This window comes from Pyxicephalus adspersus, chromosome 8 (assembly GCF_032062135.1).
Source record: "Pyxicephalus adspersus chromosome 8, UCB_Pads_2.0, whole genome shotgun sequence".
Lineage (NCBI taxonomy): Eukaryota > Metazoa > Chordata > Amphibia > Anura > Pyxicephalidae > Pyxicephalus > Pyxicephalus adspersus.
The window spans coordinates 25,762,323-25,789,384 of NC_092865.1; the positions used below are offsets into that span (position 1 = coordinate 25,762,323).

General features: G+C 38.1%; 2 protein-coding genes across 3 annotated transcripts in view; one reads left to right on the top strand and one right to left on the bottom strand.

The window, feature by feature from the left end:
- SLC44A3 (solute carrier family 44 member 3) overlaps positions 1-16,754 on the top strand; it is a 49,608-nt gene extending 32,854 nt beyond the window's left edge. The window contains exons 13-16 of the mRNA XM_072419830.1: positions 289-372; positions 12,591-12,728; positions 14,560-14,796; positions 16,251-16,754. Coding sequence (XP_072275931.1) covers positions 289-372; positions 12,591-12,728; positions 14,560-14,796; positions 16,251-16,355 — 564 coding nt within the window. The 3' untranslated portion in view covers positions 16,356-16,754. The remainder of the gene's footprint in view (positions 1-288; positions 373-12,590; positions 12,729-14,559; positions 14,797-16,250) is intronic.
- A 2,735-nt stretch (positions 16,755-19,489) lies between these two features.
- Positions 19,490-27,062, bottom strand: part of CNN3 (calponin 3) — a 23,137-nt gene continuing 15,564 nt past the window's right edge. For both annotated transcript variants that reach the window (XM_072419831.1, XM_072419832.1), the window contains exons 3-7: positions 25,056-25,122; positions 24,828-24,965; positions 23,453-23,569; positions 22,500-22,646; positions 19,490-22,143 (exon numbers count right to left, since the gene is read on the bottom strand). In XM_072419831.1, coding sequence (XP_072275932.1) covers positions 21,796-22,143; positions 22,500-22,646; positions 23,453-23,569; positions 24,828-24,965; positions 25,056-25,122 — 817 coding nt within the window. In that variant the 3' untranslated portion in view covers positions 19,490-21,795. The remainder of the gene's footprint in view (positions 22,144-22,499; positions 22,647-23,452; positions 23,570-24,827; positions 24,966-25,055; positions 25,123-27,062) is intronic.

The window sequence follows — 27,062 nt, forward strand, 5'->3', positions numbered from 1 at the left end:
CTCATATATTAGATGGCAAGCTATTTCCTGTTTGGCAAGATCACAGAGGTTACTGCTCTGCAGATTCTTGCAGCTGTCGAACCAGTTGTTTTCCTTCCAAAAAAGCTTGATCTGCTTGGTGGGAAAGACATTCAGTTCATTATGTCTACTTTCAAAACAGTTCCAATATGGCAGGAAAAGGGTGTGATTTAAAAATCCCCCCACCAGTATTTGTCATAAAAATTTGTGTCTTTTGTATGATGCGATATGGAATGGTTCAAATAAATGTCATTTTTTATTTGTTTCCAGGACAATGCATGCACCAGGTGTACGGCAAAATGCTGTTTCGGCTGCTTTTGGTGTTATGAAAAATGGCTGAGGTGCTTGAATCAGGTAAAGTATTTGTTGTCTATTTCCCTGAATACCTGGCATCAAGTAAATATGTAAAGAATTAGGACAGGGTGGAAAAGATTTTTGCTGTGTGTTGTCTGGGCAAAATATGCATGGTGTGATTAAAATGGAACTTGTGTAAAAATGTAAGGTCCATTTTGCTGACAGCCACTGCTGCCATATAAAGAATGCTTTGGAATTTTAGAGAGATTTTAAAGAAACAAAACCTCAAACCCTGGCTTCTGTCCTGTTTAAAGGGGACAATCAAGTCACTGTTTTACTGTTCTTTCTGAAAAATTTTGAAAATCTCTAAGATTCTAAAAAATGCAATGTAATAAAAGCAAAATGAAACAACAATTTGCTGTACCTAATGTATAACCACTAAAATCCCAGTCAGTGCTTACTACTGATCAAACCAATTAAAGGAAACAGTTTGTGCAACACAATATTAATGTGCACAGTTTGCTTTAGGTTATAATGTGTAACAAAGTATTGAAGACAAAACACACCCTTGTAAGAAGCACTTTGCTGAATGTTTCATTACCAGATCAATAAACATTTGACATTACTTAGTGACAACATAAAAACCCACAACATACAACTGGTTATACCTGAAATGTAAAGGACTGGATATTGATCTCTATTGTTTGTATAAGTTTGTATAACATGTTTCCTAATATTTAATTATAACCAGTGTCAAGAGTTCTATAGGCAGTCGACAAGCTTTGAGGCTTTTAGGAAAACTCGGCATGCTTTGGCATTGCTTTGCTTTAATTTTAGAACACATAAATTAACATAGAAAAACATGGCTTTGACACGGGGCAACGTGACACCGAGAAAATAAAGTGATGCAAAGAAACAGTGAAATGAACTTCAGAGCCTTCAAAAACACACCCTTGAAATGGGTGTTTAAAGCCAAAGTGGACAAGGCCTAAATGTGAATAATACCCACCTACACTACAGCAACGTTTTCTGCTGTATAGATGGTCACTATACAACCACATAGCATAGCACTTCTGTTCAAAGTGGTGTCACCTCCAGAGAAGTCCAGAAAAGATTGGTGCAAGCACATGCAATGTTAGTAAATTTCTAAATGGAAAATGAACATCATACCCAGGACATACTTCTCCTGTTCAGACTGTTAAGTGCCAGCAGTCTTTGAAATGATTTGCACAGAAATCTTTATTGTGCTTAATTTTTTGTTTTGGAATTCATCTTGTACAGCTGGCTGCCCTGGTTCCTACATCCATTTGAACATTGTTTTCTTGTACCGTAGTTATGTACATTTACAAACAACACAATTTTTTAGTTTACCCCATTTATAAAAATGTGAATTATCTGAAAAGATCATAAATTTTCAGCCTGATCACCAATTTTATAGTTACCACATTTGCATTTACAATGCCCATTTGCCATAGGGCGGGAATTAGTCTGATCCACACTTCTCCAATTCACAATATGGCGAGAACACCACACGCCTGTCTGCCAGTTGCAGTTTTTTTTTAGATATTAATTAATAGTAAATTTGAGATATAATTTTAAAATAGCAAGTTTATGCTTTGCAAATACCACTGAGCTAATATATTTCCAATTCTTGTTTATTAGCTCTGCTCTCTCATCTCCTGCATGCATTGTTCAGGAACACAGTGAAATATTGTTTTCGTTGTACTCAGCATGGTGCACCTTCAAAATAAGTGTGGTTGTATATTAGGATTGTGAACATTCTGTATTCATATTAGTACTGGGAGTTTCATATTTAATTGTCATGCACAAATGACTAGTTTATATTTGGAAATCTGCCTTGCCGTCTTCAACTGGAATGTATGGTTCTGCTGACAGAGGTGTTGATTTGCAGTGCCTTAGTGATCATTGGAGTGGAATAATTTTCTGTCATTAGGTTTCGATGGAAATATTATGACAAATGTCATTATTAGGATGTGCGTTGGCTTGCTGAAGCTAATAGAGTAAATATTTAATGCTGTCCATGTGTATGCAGAGCATGTTTACTGCTGTCCTGTTGGCTCAGCATGGTTGAACATGTAACAAGACATTTGTGTATTAGCTAAATGGACCGTGTACTGCAGAGCTTGTGTATACAGATATTTGTTATGAGACCCACACCCACATCTGTCTACCTGACATGCAGCTACTATTCAAAACAGTGTTTAAGGACTTATGTACACTTGTATCTCTAATGTACTGTGTTGTATTTATAGGATAGGGTCGAGAGATAGGCTTATGTAGGCATGATTTTGAAAAAAATGTTGATATTTTTGTTTTTATTATCTAATGATTGTGATATACAAGAATCTTTTCCCTGTGAGTACATTTACCTTTCAAATATCATATCAACATGGTTTTTTGGAAAGGTCTCAAATTCCCTATGCATTTCGCTTTTAGGCTTCTTCAGGGGAGGGTTGGGATTGAGGTCCTAACTTGAAATTTAGAGATCTATATAATCACTGTAATGTGAAGTTGATAAAAACATCTGAAGGATTTCCAGGCCCAATTATTCCAATAAGATATGAGACAGATGTTATATATGGTAATATAGTATTATTAGCAACATAGAGCAAGGAGTGGGTATGGCATTTGAACAGGAAACTTAGGGTTATTGCACTTGTGAATACTCTTAATTGAGGTATGGGGGCATTAGATAAATAAGGTTATGTTGATATTAAGTAAGCACATCCAGATGACAGAGACAGGTGTTGATTAAATCAAAGGGTTTTATTAGAATGCTGGACGAATGGAGATTTTCAATAGAATTGCAATGCATAAAATCACTGTTATCAAAAGTACTGGTTGCTGATTTACCATATTGGAAATGGGATTGATTGATGGTGGAAGCATACAATAGGCCAAGCGTCGGCAGCAAGCCGCAGGAGTATTGCTGAGTATTGTGTTGTATTGCTTCTGTAGGTAACAGAGTAAGCTGGGGAAGAACAACAAAACTGAATAAAGGTTTTGAGAAAGATAAAAAAGCAGATGGAGGGCCTGGCCATGACACATGTCAAAGTCTTATGTATGTTTTTTTTTCATTCACCGAACTCTCTGCTCCTTTGATCAGAGGAAATTTAGGGCTTGGGAACCTTTAGGAATTGGCAGGCTGTTATGTGCTGAGTGCAGTGGAGTACTACAAAGAGCTGATCAGTTAAAAATGAGCTCCTATGTGTATCAGGATAAGATACAGAATTCACAGAAGAGAATGAAAAAAAAGCCATTGGAGAGGCAGGTTTGCTAATAGAGGTTCTAACCCTTTCCTTACCCTCAACAAAATAATAGAACAAAGTAGACACATTTTTGAGAATTTAAAAGTTCTTCCTGTGAGGTGATTTTGGCAAAGGGATTTTTTTAAAAGCAGGAAGTAAAATGTATTTTTCTTTCTGCAGAATCTAAAATAAACACATAAAGGGAGTTTTCATTCTTTTGTCTGGCACTGAGTTCATTCTTTCATTCTTTCATTATTAGAACTAAAACATTGGTGGCTCAGTAGTTAGCACTCCAGCCTTTGCAGCACTAGGTCCCAGGTTCGAATCTCAACCAGGGCACTATCTGCATGGTTTTTGTAGGTTCTCCTCGTGTTTGTGTGGGTTTCCTCTGGGTACTCTGGTTTCCTCCCACAATCGAAAAACATATAGTGAAGTTAATTGGCTTCCCCAAAAAAATTGACCTTAGACTGTAATAAAGAAAAATGACTATGGTAGGAACAGTAGATTGTAAGCCCCTTTGAGGGACAGGTAGTGACATGAAAATGGACTTGTACAGCACTGTGTAAGATGTTGGCACTATATAAATACTGCGTAATAATGAAATTCATAAGGAAATATTTGAATATTGGTATTACAAAAAACAAGAACCTCATTATATTGAGTACTTCATTGTTGCAATCTCATTAAAATGTATTTGAACTCTGGTTAAAATTTTGTTTCCTGTAGAACTGGGTAACTTGGAAGTCTCTCCAGTCAACATACTTTCTGGGTTTTCCCTGTTCAGTATGCTTGTCTTCTCTCTGTGACAGTTCTGCAAGGAGTGCAGTGGCATTTCTGTCTGGGTTCCAATTCTCAGGACCCTGTTCCAAGGTTAGGCTGATATACCTGGTGATTCTCTGAGGTCAGTCTGACATTACCAGAGATGTGGCAGTGCTTTACCCTGACCCAGTTTCCAAACACTCACTTGGGAACAAAGGCTGGAAGCGGTGCCTGGGAAGCACAGTGTACTTTGCTTTGGGTTGCATAGGAATGCACTGTGTGCAGCTGTTATGGTTATGTGGCTAAAAACTATTTTTCACATTTATATGGCCATTTTCAAGGAAGTGTAAGTGAAAGGTCTTCTTTACTTAAAGATGTGAAAATGTAAAAAACAAAAATTGTATAAGAGCAACAGACATAGATAAAAAAATTTAAATACACAAGCATACATAATAAGCATAAATAATCAACCTTAAACTCTTTTTTTACTACTAATTTTTATTGTTACTCATCTTTAAATCGGGGGCCTTCATCATTTCTAATAGTTGTTGCAACCTTTCCCATTGCTCCAGATGGAGTGTTAGGGAACACAGACATGGCTGCTCATCTTCTCTCCCTCTCTCTTCCATTTCATATCTCTCTATTCAGTTTGTATAACATATGTCTGTGTCTTCTCTTTACGAGCCTCCTATTTCCTGTACTCCATTCCTGTACCTTTGCTAGGGGACACATCTTCAGCTCTCCCTCCTGTTTTTCCTGGCAAGTATAGGGCATACAACAGAGTTTTCTGCACACTCTCTATTGTGGTTTGCAGTGACTTGGTCACACAGGTATGTGTCTCCATGCACCTTCTGTCTCAAAGTTCTGTTCATTTGGCTAGTAAGTTTCCTGGGGTTTTGGGGTATTCTTTTTGTCTATTGCAACACGACTGGTGCCAGCCACCTCATGAGGATCTAAAAGACCATGGCAGAGAAAAGGTCCCAACCTGCTTCCACAAGGTTTGCCCTCACTAGTTCTATCAAGGGACACCTAATGACTTTTTCCACATTTTGGGAGCTCGCAAAACTGATGCTGGGTGTCCAGATGCTATACATAGAGTTTTTGCCTTCTTCCCCATGCTTGTTTTTTTTGCCTTGCTCATTTTCCTTCTTTACACAACAGCAGATGGACCATTCTCTGTCTGTGTAAGCTGGAATGAGTCATGAAGTCATCATTCCTGTTCCCCCACTTGAAAGTTACTCAGGATTCTACTCAATCCTCTTTACTGTTTTTTTGTTTAATAGGAATATTGTGTTATTGTCTAGTTGGGACACCCTAAGAAGTTTGCTCTCCTTTGCCTAGATGTTTTGAGAGCTGTAATGGCTTACCTAAATGATGCCATTTTCTTTTCTGTTCCGTTACCATGTTTGTAATTATGGAGGGCACACTTTTTCATAAGACAATGAGTGTCTCTTTTTACTTTTCACTGTTAGGTATCTGTATCTGAAGTCTGTAAATCTGTGGCCTCAAAATCTTTAGGCTGTTTAATCTTTAAATGGTAAACCTGGAGACCAGACAACGTTTATTGGAGCCTTCTGAAGTTACAAACAAGAAATTACATTTTACTGTACTCATCGTAAAATCCCTTTCTCAGTCTATTGAGTTTCACAGCTACCTACCTTCTAATTGTTCTTTCTTTGCTTGTTTTTTCTTTGTATTGTTTGCTACAACAGAACAGGATTCTATGGGTTATATTGTCTTCGGGGCTGGTGTGCAGATGTCATTATATTCATTGGTTGCCTAATGAAACTATTTCTCTAAATGGACTACAAAGGATTCATACTTCTCTGTCTGCAGATATGAATGTGAAACTTTCCATTTTTATGGCTTGTAAAATAAACATTTTTGTATAATGTGAAGTGTTAATCAGAATCTTACCTTCAGAACCAGCAGTAATTCTAATAATTGGTTGTTTTTCAAGTCTGATTTCCATGGCCACCATTTTCTTGGTGTGACTCATATTGTTACAGCAAGTCTTTTAACTGTGCACTGAATTCATCTGTCACACAAAGGCATGATTATTCCAGGCCAGCAAGTTGTGTCCAAAAAAGAAAAAGCTATGCAGGGAAAAGCATGGCTCTGTGCCTCAGCATTTCCTAAACTTCTGACATTTAATCGGTGGTAATGTCAAGCACACAATGGTGTCTTGCTAAACTGTAATTCTGTTCAGTGCGTGCAAATAATGAGCGGGTTTAAGAAAGAAGTGTGGAATGCTGCTGAACTCTGTGATCAATACTTGGCAATGTGATGTGTTTTTCCCCTTCTGGTACTGCAGAAGTTGCTCATTACTTCTGACAGCCATGAAAAGTATTGTACAATACAACCAAAATAACTATTTCAGCGCAGTTTTTTTTCATATTTAGACATCTGGATTGCATAAGATTATTCATTTAAATTCTGCTAGAAAATAATAATTCCACAGTATTCACAAATTTTGATTACCACTGGAACACAAATATAAATGATCAGGTCCCATGAAAATTTAATTTCAAAGGTTGCTACCTACGGTGCTTTAATGTTATTGCAAACACTTTATTAGTAAAGAGAAATGATAGGAAAATCATTGGGAAAAACCAATAGGGGTCTTTTTTCTACATTTTTTCATCAAAGACTCATCCTTATTTTACCTAAAATGTATACACATTTTTCACATTGAATCCAAATGGAATATGTGTGAATCAACTTTTACTTATAATTCATACATTTTCCTAATAAAATCCAATGTGAAAATGTGTAATTTGAGGGGGGTAAATCTTGGATAAAATATCAATAAATGGACCCCATGGAGATATAAGACTAAGGCATTTTAAACATCTCCTTTTTGATTGATAACTTGATTGGTAAATAATACTAATATTTATTTTTTATATTTTAAGTTATACATTAAAAGTACATGGATACCAGGTACAAGAACATTTGGCACAACTAAGCAGTATATTTATAAAGCAGTGAATGTCACATTCACTGAATATTGGCTGCAAGTGTGACTTTCAGCTGCTTGTGTTTTAATTTTTTACCTTATTTTTACAGAGACCGATTAACTTGCAGTGAATATTTGCCTAAGTAATAGACAGGGGGAGCATGAGCTGTGCTACCTAAAGTGGAAGTAAACCCAAAACAAAAAGAAATCACACCTTCAATCCCACAGAGCACTCTATCCGTCGAGAGGTTTCTTTGTTTGGGTCTTGCGTCTTCAACCCAGCGCAGAGGGAGCACCAGGTGCCGACATCTTCTTCTCTCTTCCTCCTGCGTCCCTGATCTCACATTGCACAGGTGCGGGATTGGGTGACATAGATTGGGCAAATAATTGCTGATCTCAATGCGTATGCGAAAGAATGGCAATTTTGTTCGGTGTGGGCAGAAGGAGCAGCCAAGAGCGTCCTGGGATGCGTGATGTAGGTATCCCGAGAGGCTCTGCACTCCCATTAATTCCTGATTGCCGAGGAATTAAAGGGGTAGTGCTGAATCCTTCTTTTTTTTATTTTTTTTTTTTTAAAAAAGGGTGTTGCACGTTTAAAAAAAAAACACAAACAAACAAAATGTTTAATTTAAATTAGGGATTGTCTACCTTTTTATGTAAAGAAAATTCTGAATTTAGGTATGATTTAATGTGACCTCTGAGCACAAAGATCTGCTGTCATTGCTGGCTTGTAAGGGCTGCGGTCAGGCAGCAGAATGCTGGGGTGCTGTCAGTGGATATAAGCCTGCTGTCTCAGTAGCCAGTGCTGGAATTAGATGATGATCCCACCCGGGCATGCGCAGGAACCGCTAACAACCTCCTGGGATATATGACGTATGTATCTGAGGAGGCTGCGGGTTTCCCCTTCAGTCTTTACTGCTGCGGTAAAGATGGGGTCCTCCCCAAAAAAAGGTTATAAAAAATGTTAAACAAAAAATAAAAAAACACATACTTACATTATATGAAAGGTTAGCCACTGTTTGATGTTAAAAATGTGGTGAAAGGACCAAATTAATTGAAGCTTTGGACTGATCTGTGAAAGGATGAGATTCTTTTGTCTTATTAGACATGAGCTTCTTAGCTCTGTAAAAGCATTTTATTTCAACAAAGCTGTGAAAATGAGAGCAGTGCTAAAAAGAGAAAAACAAACACATCATTTTTGTTTACATAATATTAATATATTTGAAAAATATATACAAAACCAATATACCCATTAAGTATCCAAGTGAAAAAGGTGTTCTGAATTATTAGCACAGCTAAGCACATTCTACAATCTTTCATTTTTATTTCATTCTATATGGAATTATTGTAGAGATATATTTCTGGAATTGTCTGCTTAATATCACATAAATACATGGGGACATTATTTCTTCAAGGCTGATCATCATGTTCTTTTTTCAAGAATGTTAACTGATTCTAGGAAATTGCAAGAAATGGCATGTAGCCTCCAGTTACTGCCAGCCCCGTACAGAAATTCTGACATACAATACTTCTAACAGTACAAGAAATATTTAATGCAGGCCTAAATTATACTCAACCAAAGAAATATGACATAGAAGGGTGACTTGTGGCTTTTTAAAACCTGAAAACAGTTTGTAATAACACCTACTCCTCCTAAACAATTCAGACTTTTTAGCTTATTTCAGCCAAGAAGCAACAAATCACAAATGTCTGTTAGAGAGATACAGGGGTGGAATTCTAATGTAAAAATGCCAAAATATCTGGAAACCCATATTATAAAGTGTCTGTCTTCAGGTATCTGCTACTAATGAATAAAATTGTCCCTGGGCAGGTCACTCAGTAGATAAATGATATTTATCCTACACTGCAGTACTGTGGTATATAACCTATTTTTAAACTTGTTTGTATGTATTTTTAAGTACCAACAAATGTAATAATATAATAATAATAATATATTATCAGACTATTGTAAATAATTTAGCATAACATGAGTACACTGACTATCCTTTCTATTATCTTTTATTTTGATTTCCAGCCCTGCAATATTGAGTTGCCAATTAAAATAGCAGAGGGGGGGGGGGTTAATCATAATTATCTTAAAGTTCAAGAACATTGATTGCCCTTAGTTAAGTAGACACCTAAAAATGGCATACATTAGGCCCTTTTGGAAGCCAATGAATGTCATTTCAGCTCCTGGACATTAGTTATCATTGGAGCAAATAGAGAACTTTAGGCATTCATGTTAGATGTCAGTGGGAGTAAAGGGGGTCAATAGGAGTGACCTTCTTTATATCAGAAAAAACATGGAAAAAACATGGACTTAGTTGTTCTTGAGGAGCAAAAAACCCAGAAAATAGCACACAATGCCAACCATGCCCATTATGCAATGCCTTTTCCCAATACACATTTCAGGGGCGGCCAGAGGACATTCTAAGTCCATCCAACAAATGCAGCCATTTCATGGCGAATTTTCTTAATTTCTTTATTTTCTTAACTTCTATGAATTTTATCTCAATAAATATTCAACAGGTACAAAAAAATACTTGGTATACCTGGTATATATAGCACACTAAAGGGGAGCAACAAAGAGACGTTTGCGTACATGTAACACAGCAGGTACCCTAATGGATTATCAAAGTTTTGGTATCAGAAATGTGTATTTCAGTAGTGTGCTTGAAGAAGGAGTTGTAAATGTTTCAATATTTTTACATAGGCAGCAATTGTATGGCAATGTCCCAGTGTTGCTCTCACAGCTCCAATAGGTACTAGGCCTATACTGAATGGTTTGGGAGTTGGTTAACTTCAGAATACTATTTACCAAGAGAAAATTCTAACTGGAATTGAGAGCAACCGTGGTATATTTACTTTATTTATGTTAGGGTTGTTTGGGGACAGGACAAGTTTGGGAAGCTACTCATTACCCCTGGGTATACGATTGCCCATAAAATTGTGGAAATGATTTGACTACAAATTGTCAGCCCTGATTGTTTAACAAAGGCATTCCATAACAGCCTGACGAGTGTGGATCAGAATAGGAGCTCACCAACTAGCATTTTCAGAGGTCTGCAATGGCATGTTACAAACTTCTTTCAGCACAGGTTCAGGCTATATCCATTATCAGTGGGATTACAACAGGGTTTACAGACAAATACATGCAAACAGACCCTATAAGAAGACATTATTAAATCAGAACTAAACCCAACTATATTCACCTGTCCCCATTTCATCCATACGCCAATCTAGGGCCATCTTGATTGGCCAGGCTGGGATGACATAACTCCTATGCAGATGTCAAGGAGTTCATTCAGTCCTGAACCACACAACGTAATCTAGAGATGCTGCGTATCCCTGGCAAGTAACACTAAGCTGTTCATGTGCAGCTCAGCAAAACTTGACAGCCGGATAGTGATCAGGCAGGTAACAATATTTATTGCAGAACGGGCATTGCCTGTCCCTTTGTTAATAACCTCCTGTATAAATCCTGGATTTGCAAAGTGGGACTTTAGTCACTGCTTCCAGAAAGTATTTTACTTTTCTATACAAGTATTAAATGTATCAGTACTACAGCCAGCGTATATCAATTTACACAGGAAGAAGGAGCACTGGAAGGATCAATCAACAGCACGTAGCCTTGTCCTCTTTGCTTACATTTGTGAAGTGTTTACTGTTGACACTGGACTGAAACCATAATCATGTCTGTATTATCAGTCTTTCTTTTCTATGTAGCGCACACTGAAAGTTCATGGCTCTGTCAGAAAGAACTTTTTTCATGGAGGAGAAAAGTAGGGCCTTTTTAACAAGGTGACTTCTGTACTTCATTTGTTCTCCCACCTAATTTTTATAGTAATTATAATGTCTTTGGATTGTACAGTAGTTATTATTGAAAGGATGAGATAGATGTGTGGCATGCATTGATTAGTAAGCTCCATAAAGTGTCCTAAATTCCCCTCAGTTACTCTGTAACATGAGATTTTGTGGTCTGGTTTCTCTGGTAGATACAAATTTTACCCTCTTCAAAGCAAGGTTTATGTTTCTGGTAATTGCCAGGCACTGAACATTTTGCCATTGGAACAGCTGAGCCAGCCAGCTTCAATAAAAGACAGAATATAATATGATTTTCAACCTTTTAATGTGTAAATATTTATATGACAGCATTAGTAACTCATGAAGGATTTTGTCACATGTTTTATTGATGTCTCCGATAAATATTGACTAAAATAAATAAACTGTAAGGTGATATCATTGCCCCAGAGTGCCAGATTTTAAGGGCTCAGATAAACAGCCTGTGTTAGGAAATTGGTGCAGAACGTTGGTTGCTATGCTGGCCATATGCAGTTTTACATTCATTCTATTCATGATAGCTATTCATGATAGCTTGAACGTGTCGCCTCCGGTTGGTTGCTATATAGAAAATAGATGATATTCTACCAATGGTTGATTTGTAACCCTTATTTCTATTTTTAGGAAACAAAGGTATAGTGACAGTGACCCACAATGATGATGCTAGCCTATAGGAATATATAAAATGTTACAGGAACCGGAGTAAATACATGTGATCAGAAACTTATGTTACACAAAGTTTGTGGTGTTGGTAAAACGTTTAGCAGTCTTTTAAGACCTGCTAATGATAATTTTGCAAACTTGTGCTATTAATGGACATCATACATTATGCTTTAAAATGCTGGTAAAGGATTTTACTAAGCAGTCTAATTTAAAAGAGGAAATAAATAAAATATAATATTATCCAGGATACAAAAAATGAGGACTAAGTGTTGCTGGATGTCCACCAGCCAGGAAATAAGGAGGCTTCCATCTGACTTTCTTCTAATGTACAGTTTGAGGAGTTCATATATGGGCAGTAAAATCAGAGTAAGGAATATCAGAACAGGAGAGAAGCCCATATACCTCTGTAGGACAGACTGAAGTTCAGCTTTATACATTAATAATATTAATAATTACTTCCAGGCTAAATGTACTCTTTACTGACCTCCAGGTAGTCAGCATGACGTCTGTTCACATTGCTGCCATTAGGTAAAACTCCTTTCCTGATTGCATGCGGTATTTCTCCCCCGTAATAATAATACGCTGTAATAGCAGTTCATTAAATTCTAAATATAAACTCAAAGCACAGCAGTATAAACTTGATGAGGTTAGTGGTACGTTCCTAAAAGCATATAATTATGGCACAAGAAAGCAGACAAGGGTTACACAAACAAAACTCCTCTGTTTATGTTCACTGTTTGAGAAAATTTCACTTTCAACTAATCCCTCTTCATCTCCTCAACTTCTAGAATGCATACACAGCGACAGTAATTAATGGAACGCCATTCTGTACCTCTGCCAAGGAAGCCTACAGTCTTATGGCGAAAACTCCCCCCTGCGTCTCATCACTGAAATGTTCTGGAGTGTTCCTTGTCTTCCTTGGAAAGGTAACATATATGAGTTTTATCAAAGTTTAGTAATAAATGAAAGGTGTAATAAATTATTTGGGAGAATGCTAATATAATAAAGGATCTGTAAGTGTACATCCCCTTTAGGAACCCATAACAATGGTCCCAACCTTTTGGTCCTTCTTCTGACCCTGCTGGGGTGTGCAGTGGCCAGAGCCGTGGCCACCTGGAGTGTTCCTTGTCTTCACTAGTGGGCCATGGACTGGGGGTTGGGGACCACTAACCTTTAAGACTTCAGCTTTCACGGTGTAGTTATGAAAACCTAAAATGAAAGCTTAATGCTGATTAACGTCAGTGGTTCATACCCTCAACCTAAATTTTTGCAGTTTTTGGGAATATCTGTATTAAAATATTTGCTTACGGCAGCAGAGATATTGGTCACTGATGTGTATTCATATAGAAAGGCAAAGATGAAATTTGATTGGGTTCAAAGTTCAAATCTTAAGCTGCGTACACACGTCCAATTTTTATCGTTGGAAATGAACGACGAACGAACGACGAACAACCGATTGGCCAAAAATTGTTTGTAAAAAAAGTAACCAACGACGCCGTCGAACGTGTGTACGGTCGTTCAGTGATCGTGCATGTTCTGAGCATGCGCGATGAACGAACATTTGATGGATACAGGCTGTATTGTGTATGTGAGTGTATGTGTATATATAAATATATATATATTCATCAAGGCCATTGTTTCTAAAATGCATTTTACTGTGAGGACTATCCACTGCCCGCAGTCTATCATGTGTAAAATCCTGGCCAGGGAGCACAGAAAAGAGAGGTGGTGAAGAGAGAGCTGCCATACAGACTATAACGTCTGTCTTGGTGCATTGTTAATGGGAATGGCTGTTACCTGTTTATGGTTTCACCAACAGAAAGTGCAGTGCCCATAATGTATAAATAAATAGTTTATTAATAATAATAACAATAATAATAATAATAATAATAATGTAGTGTAGACTATGGGAAGGCCATGTGTCTAAAACGCGGGTAATTACCACCGACAAGGTATGGAATGTGGGGTGGGGGTGTGTATTCAGCCAGGCCATGCAGAGACAGTGATGATGTATAAAGATTTTTTTTTACTAAGACAGATTGCGTTCACACCTGCTACAGTGCCCCAAAATATTGGTCCTGTTCAGCTTTTTGTATTTGTTGCCAAAAATAATCCGGAAGCCCCAGATAACCTTTTCTGCAGTCTGCTACAGGTTTTTGTAATAGACGTTATACATGCAGAGTAATTTAAAATAAATGATGGAAACCTGGGTGTTATATGGAGCTGAGTCTGCTTTGTGCATGGCTTTTTTTAAAGAGACCGTGTCTCAAAAAAATTTGCAGGTAAAGGCACCCAGTTTGGGAGATCCCACACTTTCTATTGGTCCCGGGCTGCGGTGCTGAAAGTGATGGGAATTCCACAATGTTTTGGTGGCGACAAAACCAGATTATGGGGAAAATGTTTTAACAAATGAACCTGTTCTGATAACATCTTAAGAGAACCTGGAGCCCCCCTTTCCTGTGACTATACAATAAAAAGAGAAGCAGCATAATGATGACCTTTTTCTCAGGTTGCTTTCTCTTTCACAGTATGCTTCTTGCCAGCACGAGATACATTTTCTCATATACCAGCCCATGTGTACAGGGGCTAAAAAGAGCTGATGCCAGGTACTCCAGTAATGGTGTATTTATGATTACAGATCTGCCTAGAGTTCAGCTTGAAGTGCAGTAACTTAAATCAGCAATTCCTAAATGTACAGAAACAAAAATGTCTGGCTAATCTATGCATGAAAGGTGACGTTTATTTTTATCTCCTCAGATCTTTGTTGTGTGTTTCACAGTATTTGGAGGACTTATGGCTTTTAATTACCACCGATTACTGCATGTCTGGGTCATCCCGCTGCTGTTAGTGGCGTTCTTTGCTTACCTGGTTGCCCACAGTTTCTTATCTTTGTTTGAAAGTGTTGTACATAGTCTGCTCCTGTGTTATGCCATAGACATCGAGACCAATGATGGATCATCCGAAAAACCCTACTTCATGGATCAGGAATTGATGGTAAGAAATTATCACTGCAACTCTATTCACTGATACTTAAAAGTCACCTTCACTTTGGTAGAATACCCCAGCATAGCCCCTTCTCTCTTGCTCCCATATACTTTATCATTTCAATCATTGTGACGTTTTTGCCCTTTTTCCCCAAAAGGGGATTTCAAAATCCATTCAAAACATGGACATGAGGGGGATAGGTTGAATGTTGATTTAAATGTGAAGCCCCCTTCTTGCTATAGAAATTGGATCATGGATTCGTCACAGTCTTCCACTTGTGCCATTCCACTTTATTACATATAACTTAATTTATGGATGTATTTGTTGCGATATCTCGTATAAATGTCACTTCAATAGCCCAATTAGTAAAATATATTTACTGAGAAAAACATTGACGTGTTCAATACTTATTTCCCACTGGGGGAGGCTACAATGTATGCATACTAGTAAGTCAGCTTTCCCAAAGAGATTCCCATCACTAAAGAATGTATTTAGTTATTATTAATATTATTATTATTATTAATAATAATAAAAAAACATTATTTATATAGCACCAAAGGAGCTTACATTCTAAGTGATTAAAGAGGATTCCCAGTAAAATTGGACACCACTGGTTTATTTAGAAGCCTTCCTCGGCTGTCAGCCGTGCGTATGCCATGACTTGCTGCAGCTTCTATTGCACATAAGGTCATGGTTTGAAATGTAGACAGAGGGAGCTTTTTCAGTACAGGAAAGAAGCTCCTTGTACAACTGCATGAAGGGGTTCAGCTTTACCTTTTTATCAAAAGTTTCTAGTTTTGTGGGTGGTCGTTGTCATTATGAAGAGGAAGTACAGGTGATGGACAAACATTCGAGAATTTTAGTGCTGATGCTCAGCTGGATTTGGAAACTACTGTAATGTATTAGCTGACTCCTATATGCCACGTATTATATATCTGATCAGGGTTATAAATATTATTAATAAACAGGATTTATATAGTGCCAACATATTATGCAGCGCTGTACAATAAATAGGGATACATGGTAATGTTTCTATTACTCCAGCACTGTGACAAGTGGTAACTTTTATTTTACATTTAAATTTAACACATATAAGACATGAATTTTTACTGCACTGAAAGGCCCAATAAGGTCATCTTCTTTTTTGTACCCCCTGCCTGATTTACAGAGCCCTATAGCCCTCATCTTGGTTCTTGGTAATGCCCTTACAGATCAGTCCCCAGCCAGTGGATAGTCTACCATTCTGTAGTGATGAGATGCACCCACAATGAACTTGGTCTCTACCTTTACATTCAGTGACAAACCACCTTCCTGAATAAATCCAGGCTCCTTAGATTAGGAGCCACCGCCCAAGTTTGTCCTTACCCATTGGAGGTAACCCTAACCCCACTTCAATCATATTTACTATACCCTTATGACTTTGTAGTTTATTTCTAATTGACCTTGAAAATTGTTTCTTACAGAAATTAATACATCAAAGTAGCTGCGACCCAGAAGCAATAAAGAACAGGCCGGTGCAGAATGGAGAAGATGGAACCGAGCTGCGGCCAATAGCAAGAGCAGACTGAGCTGCCAAGATGTTTTTTATAATAAAAATAAGCTAAAGGAATATGGTGGACAACAGACCCACTCCTACCTTACATTGCCACTCCTGGTATATAGGGGACCTAATCACAACAATCTTCTGTAGGTCTTATTCAGATCTGTGTCCAGTGTCATTTCAGGCAGAGTAATACAGGGTCTTGAACTACAGGGGGCGCTGTTTATTACATTGTATATACACCATACAAAGGCTTTTATGCACTCTATGTAAGTTTATATTGCTGTTCACTATTTTCTAAATACTGCTATATTTTTAAATATTGCTATGAAGAATTATTTGAAGTGTGGTCTGTGTTTTATTATGTAACACAGAGAGAATCATTCTATTTTTATATGTCATAAAAGATTTATGCCATGCATGTACAGCCAGTGTGTTTGTTGTTTTCTTTGTACTGTGACATATTATTAGAAGGCACTTGTTCTGACGTGCTACTTTTTTTCTTTTTGAATGTTATATATTTGTAAATGTTTTCATGCAAGATTCACATATCTTCACCCAGAATTCACATGTATTTTCCATTTGAATATAATTAGAAAGCTGTGTGAATCATAGAATGTATTTATCAAGAAGAACGTGACACAATAGTATAGGATAGGTGAAGGAGAGACAACAGGTACACTCAGGACAGAACTGACCACTCTGTGGGTGTAGTGGTTGTGTGACTACTAGAAAATATTATAGATGCTGACAGCAGGGATTGGTTGGGAAAGAGACAAATAGCGAAAAGTAAATTTTAATAAACCAACATCATATATAATTATTTGTACTGTTAAAGAAATGGGAAAAACAATTCCCAAACAGGTTGGGCCTGGTTTATGAAAGCTCTCCAAATCTGGAGAAGATGTACACTTTCATCAGTAAAGCTGGGTCATCCAGCAAACCTGGAATGGGTTTCTTTTAAGTTAGCAAATGTTTTCAATCCTGGACCAGATCCACTTCACTGATGGAAGTGTATCCTCTCCAGCCTTTGAGAGCTTTAACAAATCAGGCCCATTGTGTCACCCCACCAATTTACCTTTATGTAATCCACATAATCCTTCTTTTATTGCTTCTTTGTGGTCAGGTGAGTCTGGGCTGTGATCTTTATGGATTTGGCTAAAAGGGGCGGTGTTAAGAATCCCCAGCCTCCATATTCTAAAGGTTCCGGAGGTGTTCCCAGAACTCCAGGTCAGTGGCATTAAAGGGACATCAACATACTAATGCACAGCAGTAATGCCAGATACAAATCAGACACATCAGGTAGGTGGACAAGGTCTCCTTTGTACAAATGCAGTCCGGGGTTTATTATTTATTCTGACTGGAAGCTTTCCTTTAGGCAAAACGTTAATTATTTTATAAAAATATATTTATTCATGTATTTCTCCGAGAAGCTCTTTTCCTGAATAAACAAGTCCATGCAGCGCCTCATACATTTTCCATTCGTAAGAGCTTGCCAAGCTTCCTGAAGGACACATACCATCTGAGCACGCTAGCTAAATCTAATACAGACTTATTTTTCTATAAACCTGCTGTATTTATGCAAGAAATTCCTTACATGCCAGGAATTCATCCATTTAGGTAAAAGGATGGGGAATAAACCTCAGAATCTTCATTGCATTAGCCACTGGTGGGGCCGCTAAATGTAACAAATATTTTTGGAGCTCAGGGGAACTAAAGGGAGTTAGCCTGTGCAACTCACCAAGGTGAATTATCACTGAGCTTAGTGATCACATGCAAAGAAAAAAATCTAATCAATCTAAAAAGAAAAAAAAAAAAAAGATTGAATGGTTTAACTCCGTAAAGCTTTTTTTAAGCCTCATTTACTAAGCTAAGTGAAATATCCTTGCTCTGTGAGCAGCTTATATTTCATTAGTAACTCAGCCTCTTAATATTTCTTTAAAAGTTTTCCTGAGACAGTTCAATCAGACAGAAGCCTGCAATGATTTAAAGGCAATGTTCCTGTTGGCATACTGCCATTGGATATGTATTCGTGGCAGGATTTACTGGAACAAAAAAGACCTGGAATGCCGACCAAATTTCCAAAAAATACATACAGAAGGTCAGCACAGCCCCTGAGACCCCCCCAGAGAAAGAGCTTTGGGGGCAATAACAAAAAGAAAGAAGCCTGCAGCCACAAACAAACATACTGCAAGAATAAAGAAACAAACGGAGTACGCATGTGAATCCATGTCCTCTGGTGAAAACACCTACAACAGGCATATGTGTGGACTATGGAGCAATGGAAGAAAGTAGCCTGGTCTAATACATTACCTTTTCAAACATTAGGAGTCCATAATTTAGCTGCTGGAGGGATCAGAAGCAGTGCAAGAATCTGTTATCATTTTAGTGACAGATACCAAAGGACACCTTCCCAGTTCTTTTTATGTTCATGCATAGACCGGTCAGAACTGTTCTGGTAGCACAAAGGGGCCGGAATATAATACGAGGTCGGTGGTTATGTTTTTACGGATCAGTGTCAATGTCACTGCCCCATAACTACACGCCTAACATAAAATGTGGCACACATCCCATCAAGTTACTCTGGTAGAAGCTGTGAAGATTGCAAAAACACACCAACACAGCCCTGATCCCGGTCACAAGTGCCATCGTAGCTGACAAAATATCTCCAAACAGGATTTACTTGTTCTCTGGAGTTAGGATTCTTGTCACGTGCAGAGATAAATGACAACCCTCCACCTGCAGCACCTACAGTGGCCTCAACAAGACAAGAGAAGGTGGTCAGGCAAGGCACAGACATAGTTGACACCTTCTTGTGGTAACATTCTCAGATGTGCCAGATCCAATCACCTCTTGCTGCCTTCCCTGAATTAGATTAGAACTGTGGGGGTTGCTGGGACATATAGTCCAACAGTTACGATGTTGCCTATAAGGAACCTTGTAGGTATTTCCCAGCAGATAGCCAATTAAAAATTTTCTCAATTTATTTTTCCCACAAATTACCTGTGCTTGCCCCATATTGCCATTTGCTTCTTGGATAGGACGGTAGGGCCAATCTATAAAGTAATTTTCTCTTTTAATCCCAATGAATCTTTATTGTTTGGCTTTTTATAAAACAGTTAAGCTGTTGGATCAAATATAAAAACAAAAAACACAGAGACATTTTGAGATCTCAAAAGAAAAAAAATATCAAAATTTATTTATAAAAAATACAATGGGATCGGTTTATGCTGAGAACTGTGGCAATAAATACACATAAAAGAACCTAAGCACATCTACATGGGTACATTATGGCACAGACAACTGTAAATGCACAGTGCATTAAATGCTTTTTTGCCCGGAGGGTTCCTACAACACGGGTGGCTGCAGGGCCTCCTAGCAACTGAGTACATAAGACATCTGCAAGGCCCAGACTCTGTACAGGCTCACCTTCAAAAGGCAACTTAACATTGCAGGGCAGATTATAAAGCACAAAATGTACTTGCCAGTAGCATGGGAATATAAATGGTACACTTTCTGCATCCCTGAACATGTGGTCCCTCACCTATCACCTTCACAATCCTGCCAGGTTAGAACATGATTTCCCATTTCATTTTGGAATGTTGTACAAAAAGGAAGAAAGGATTATGTGCATAACACTTTATTATAGCAAAGACCTGCTGGGGCAACAAATGCTGGACTGACTTTTTATACAAGGAATCCTGCATTATTAGACCATTGAAACATCATGGCTAGAAACAGAAATATAAAAAGCCTTTTTTAATGTACAAAATACCAGAAATTTGCCATTACAATAAAAAAAAAAAAAAATTAAAATAAATTGCACACATATTCTTCACCTGAAGACAAAACCCCTCATATCAAGATAGCAGATTGTCCTCTAGATGCATGGCTGGCAAGTTACCAGCCAAACCCCTCTAGCCTAAGCAGAGATTGATGTCATGCAGAGTGTTACAGAGCTGACACAGAACTTTATTACTTAAGAGAAGATTATAAAAGGTCTTCAGCATTCAGCAGGGGGAGCTTATCCTAAAAGGGTCTGCAAGAATGAGATTGCCACTTCTGACTACCTACCACTTCCAAATGATGGCCCAACTCCAGTTACAAGTAAGAATGCTAGGAAGCACTGGCACAGCAAGTACATTAATAAAACGGGGTTATTCCAGTAAAAATCTGAAGCTACAGAGAAGCCTACTGCTAAAAACAAAAACCCTGTTTACCTGGCCATAAACGTAGGATCTCTCCTCCAAAATACAAAGGAATCATCATGCCCATAGAAACAGAAAGTGTCGGAATGTAATTTAGATTTATGTATTGTGAGGAGTGATTGCAGCACGGACTTTATAATTCATGGCAGCACTGACTTTTTTATTTTTGTGCCTGCTAGAGTTCATTATCACTACAGCATTAGGAATACACATCACTTATTCTGAAAGATTCTCTTCAATCTGATTGGAGCAATGCAGGATTACTTCAACACTGGGATTTCTTCCCAATGCGGTGTAGCAATGAGTCCTTGGGATGTACAGCAAATTTTAAGGATTAAGGATGTACATACTCTTATTAATCCCACACCACCATGTAAGAGGACTTTAAGAACCACCCACAGCAAGTTTTGTTTGCTTCCAGTTCTAAATGTCCAAGTATTACCTAATCACTATGTACACTGAACAAGTCATACCCTTCTGCCCTATAACATTACTACCGAATATTCCATAACGTGCACCTTTCTCACACAGCGTGGCTATAAACAAGACTGCTGCCCACAATGATTCTTCTATATGAGGAATATCACCCTTATAGTGTACCACTTCACAAACTCCCATCACATATAACAGGATTTCATTCTGAATCCCCACCCCCTGAAGTATTGCTGTTCATGTGGTCCCAAGGGCTGGAGAAAAAGGCAGATCAGAACTCTATGACAACTAATACCTAAAGTGTATCTGCCAAGTACAAACTATCAAGTCAAAACCAACAGCATTTAGTCTTATTTTACAAACAGGCTGCTGCCACATGGCCTACTTCACTTAAAACCACCTAAAATACACTATGGTAATAGAAAACTATCAGATAGTTAAAAAGTTACCTGCGCTATTAGCAATTAAAAAAAGTACAAAGCACTGGAGACATATGAACCTAGCATGCACCGTGATATGTTTAGCAGTAAAAATGCATAGTCCTGTGAGAGCTTAACTGACTGTACAAATCTCCCTTCCATATTCACAGTATTCCTTTTACTTCATTTGCAGTTCCTGGTAATGCTGTCGGATAACCTGCTTAAACTCAGCACTAGAAGGCAACTAAGGATACAAGGCAGAGATGAAATAAGGAATGTACATAAGGCAATTTGTTTTTCCCATATTAAAGCATAGTAGTGTTTAAGGAAGACAGAAAAAAATTACACAAGGCTAGCTTGGTCTTCATTGAATAAAATAAAGAACTAATACTGAGTAGACTTTATAAACCTAGTAATCTATGCCCTGGTCACTGTACTGGCCATGGTAATCTCTAGGGTAGTCATCTGGGTACTCTCCGGTGTATTCCTCAGGGTACTCTGCCTGATAGTCGCTGTCGCTGATCTCGGAGCCGTTTGTGCCGGTCCCTTGGCTGCCGTTGTGTATGATTGGCTCTGTGGGGGCAGCGCAGTATTTGGGGTCGTACACTTGCCGGCCGAGGCCGTACACGCTCATTCCTTTCTGAGATGCTACCTTATTGGTGCCCATTTGTAGGGAGATTGTGGAGTTGTCAATCGGCTGAAGAATTCCCTTCTGATCATAGATGTCTCGTCTGGTTCCTGGGGCCGGCATGCCAGCCTAATAAATAAAATTGTATTTTAGATTAATTTGTAATACTACAGTGTTTTCTAACATTAAAATTCACAGATTTGCATATCTGCTGAGCAAGAAAATATCTCTTCTAGAATAGGAAGGATTTTTTCCCTGTTTGGGTAAATAATTCTATTAATAATGTCTAATATGCTGCTGGAGAATAACATGGATTAGGTACAGAGTGGGAAGAGAAGGAAAATCCTGTGGGGTGATCCGGTGATTGGAATCCTCAAAATATGGTCTTATAATCATAACACAAATATCGGTTTTATAAAGATAAGTTCTGTGCAATCGTTATATATTCTGCACTCGGAAAACTATGGGTGCCGATTGCTGCTTACCTGACTGGCACCTTTATTTGTTCCCATCTGTAAACTGATTGTCGTCTGGTCAAATGGTTTATCAGTCTGCATTTTTGGATCATATAAATGTCGTCGTGTACCATAGGCCGTCATCCCTGCTTGGCTCGCACATTTGTTTGTTCCCATCTAAGAAGGAAAAACAAGTTTTGCTAGGTATACCACATTGAATAGAACAACAATATGATCAGATCAACCAGGAATAGCTTGCTGCAAGGCTCCCCAGGGGTGCAGAATACATGGGTAGTTAATAATAGGAATCAGCTTGTCTGTTTAAAGTAAACCAATATGGCAAAGAACTGGTAAAATGTTGAAACAAGTTTTTTAGCTTTTGGCTAAAGACATTAAATGTTTTGATCATCTTTTTTGATCATGTGACATCATAAGACATAGGACTGTTCGTAAGGCTGATCTTTCATGATCAATTCCAATGACAAAGAGTGACAGATGAATGAATGGTGATCCTAATAGATTCTTACCCGAGATGAGCCTGACCTTTGGTATAAGGCTCACACGTGTGTACAAAGCCTAAAATGGAAGATCTACATAATCTATCTTCTATAACATACTCATTTTTGAGTATGCAATAACATTATGCACATTGCACCAGCAACCTGATTCCACTTTCTATTACACATTCAGGACTCCAGGCCTTATCATGTGTGTAAATGACTACCATTACATAACGCCAATGTGCCATACACCCCGCTGCGTAACCCTCCCCCCGGTAACCCAATGTCACTTTGTATATCTGACATTTCCCATCAATAACAGCTTAACACACATCAGAACTGTAAGTGGAGATCACATCAGCCACTTGTAGATGAGTGGAGTCAATGAGGGCAAATTAATGTAACTGACACACAGAACACCTTTGCAGAAACATAGCATAACTGAAAGATTGTTTTCTTTTGTAGTTGGAAACAATCTGGTACCTGTAAACCAATGACGCTTTGTCCAGCTTTTAGTTTGTCATCATCAAACTGTCTCCTCTGCTTCTCTGCATATTTGACACCAATATCTACTGTGGTGTGAAAGCCTTTTGTTTTAGCCTAGAAGAGAGAAAAAAAAATTAAAAGTAAACCGCTACAAAGACATCTCAAAGAGAGAAATACCGTAACTGAAAGCTATGTACATCTCGGTGTAATGCAAGAGAGTTCACTGGATGCATGTTCATCTTACTTATCCTCGCACCATGCTACAATGTTACAGAACACACAGAAGCACTGGGGGCTAAAACAGAACTTTCAGTCCTAATACTCTTCTGCAGTTGTGAAATGGAACCTTCATCAATGTTCCTGCAGAACTTATACCAATAACAATTACCAGCTACTGAAAGGTGTTAAGCCATTGTCTGCTGTGAAAATTCAGTACTTTCCAACCTAAGATATGAAGACAGCAGACAATGGAGGTTGTGGACCCCCACACAACTGAAAGGCTCCAATTCTACCCTCTTGCCATTACTGAATCATGTAGATATGGTGCTACAAAAAAAAAAAAAAAAACTGCTTACAATGCTGCAAATTATGGACAATATTTAGCTAATAAATTCCCTTTTATGATTGTTTTAAGCATTTTTATTAATATTCATGAGGATGAATAGCTGGAAGTGAGTTCTATGTTGTATCTGAATAATTGGGATGTATCCCCCCCCTTAGGACACCATAGGGAAACAATGACTTCCTCAGACAACCCGAGAGAAGTGGGAGGAGGTCTGGCTAACAGAATAGCAGCACACCGGGAGACAGTCCAAGGAGGAAATGTCACTTCAGACATCTTCCTGCAAGCTGAATAAATCAGGACATTTGTCACGTGCATACACGTGCCAACTCCACACAGAGACAAAACTGAGCTCATCATCGCTAAACAGAATACCATATAACAGTACTTTAAAATGAGCTCCACTGACAATCCAATGGGATATATATTTTATGTCGTTTACCACATTAAAAGAAATTGTGAAGTCTGTTAACCTTTGGAAACACTAATTGACCAACGTCCACCCACAACAAGTTTACAGAAAGTGAATTACTAACTTCTGTATTTTGTTCTACATCAATAACCTAATGTGGATCAGCATGGCAGCCAGGAAATGGGAATTTTCACTGGGAGAAGTCAGCAATGTCAGCCTGTCTGTTCTCTATGTATAGGTAGATTATTTCCTTACCTAATGCTGGGATGTGGCACCGTCACACTACAACTACACATGGAAGTTATGTTTACAAGAACAGTGACCTGCACCAATGGCTGATCAAGCTCCCAAGATAATATGAGTAGGGTATTTCAATAATGCAATAGAGAGGTACATACCAAGCCAGCCAGGGCCACCAGAGAAGTCTGTACTTGGGTCATGTTTCCATTTTCAAAAAGGTCATTGGCTTCAAAAATGTCATGTGGCTTCATGCCATAATCCTGCATGGCTTTAATAAAGTTTCCAATGTTTTCCAGCTGTAAGACAATCAGCAGATCACACCATCAAGATATATTAATATATCATTAATAACTATATAATCTAAGCAAAGTCATTGTGTTCCTTACCTTGTGCCAGTTTATTTTTGCATCATTTATTTTCCTAACTGATCCTGGATGTAATTTGTTAATAAGACTGAAAGAAAGAAGACATCATTAGCAAAAAAATACCTTTTTGTTCTGAGGTTAGTCTATCAAATCAATCGCAGAACATCTAACAAATGCTAATATTTGTATCCTGAACAGATCTACATCTGCAATATAGATCTGTTAGTCTTGAAAAACACAAAAGCCAAATCATCAGACTGTAAGCTTGTGATCTGTAGATGTATTTTCAAAGATTGCAGCTCCCGAATTTTCTCTATACAGAGGACAAATACCCTCTAATGAAAAAAGGAGATGTGTCATAATGATGAGGCCATTTCCAGCCTATGCCAGTCACTCTTCTGTTCTCTTTGCAATACAGTAAAGTAAGACAAAAGAACCTGGATGGGTGCAAAGGACAGCACAGACCAAACATTTTCTGCTGACTTAATAAACTAATATTAATAATGGTCAGTGCAGAGGCAGCAGCAATGGCAGAGTCACCTCATCAAAGGAAAACTTATTGGTAAATGAAACAGTCTCTTTTAGAAACAAAAAACAGGTGTTCCTTCTACATAATTGCTGTATACTGCACACAGTTTTGTGAGCACAGATTTACAGCATTTTCCAGATATGTAAAGGGCAGTGTCAGGTGCTCAATGTTGTTTTTGCAGTAACATGGATGTGTCTACCATCAGCCAGAACAGGATATCAGAGGAGGGATCTGGGTTTTACCTTTCACGGTGTGTAAATATTTGCACAATATTATACTTAAACTGATCCTACAGTCAGTTTTGGCATTAGGAAGGTCCTTATTGCAGAAAAGGACAGATGATATCCCATCTACAATAAGTCATCATACCTGCCTAAACACTATTCATCCGTTTGTTGCAATCCCAATTTCCCTAGTGGGTGCCAGGATGGACTGCAGGGGGCGTGAGAGTTATCCCATTCTGGCCCAGCCAATCAAGATGGCTAGAGATTGGGATGCAGGAGAAAAGGAGAAGATGGCTGTGAAGTCAAAAAAAAGGGGTCGGCCGAGTAACCCCAGTTGTTTTTTGCTTTTAAAACAAGCAGATTATAAAGAACCCTACATTTAAGCTTTTTTTATTTATTGTGTGATTGTGGGAGAGTCATATTGCTCAGAAAAAGGCTTTCTATTATTGTTAAGACCCAGCAGAATAGTGACTGAAGAAGGCCAAAATTTGCATAGTAAAGCTCCGCAGAAGTTGGGAAACATTAGGCGTCTGCTTATATAGCAGACACCTGCAATGGTCCCTTTATAATCCAGTACAAAATTATTTTATAATTCAGCCCTAATGTTACAATAAATATTTAAATAAAACCTGCAGAGGTTCTTTTTTGCAGTTTGCCATACCTTGTAATACTCCAACTGCTGGGTGCACAATTGTCAATGTAGCCCTTATGTTTCTGCTTGCTGGTTTAATAATTAAATTATTTACCTTCTACAAATGTATTACCAAAAATGTTTGCTTCATTACATATGTGTAAAATTATTTGTTTGTGTGTCGTTTCCCTAGCCCTGGTTACAAAGCAATCAAAATGGTTGCCATAGATTGCACATATGCTGCGCCTCCTCCTGCCATTTCCTAAATGTTCTTACACGTGGCTGGAATGTGATAAATTTAAACCAGAACATCCTGCAAAATAGCTTAATACACATGTGGCAATTCGTTCACATGTCAAAAAATTGGAATTCTGTTCTGCCAATTGTGTGATTTACCCAGCTCTGCCTCCACCCTCATTACCCAGAATCCTGACACCACTATCCAAAGGCCAGGTTCAGACTTGCGGGTAAACACAGAGTTTACCATAGTTACTGCGTGCCAGGCAGTTACCAATAGGTGCGAGTGGTATTTGGTTGGCAGTGGTAACCGTGAGGCATTTACTAAGTGCAATTTTAGTAAATGGTAGGAGTGGAGGAGTTAAGGCATGTAGCTTATTAAAAAAAAAAAAAAAAAAAAAAAAAAA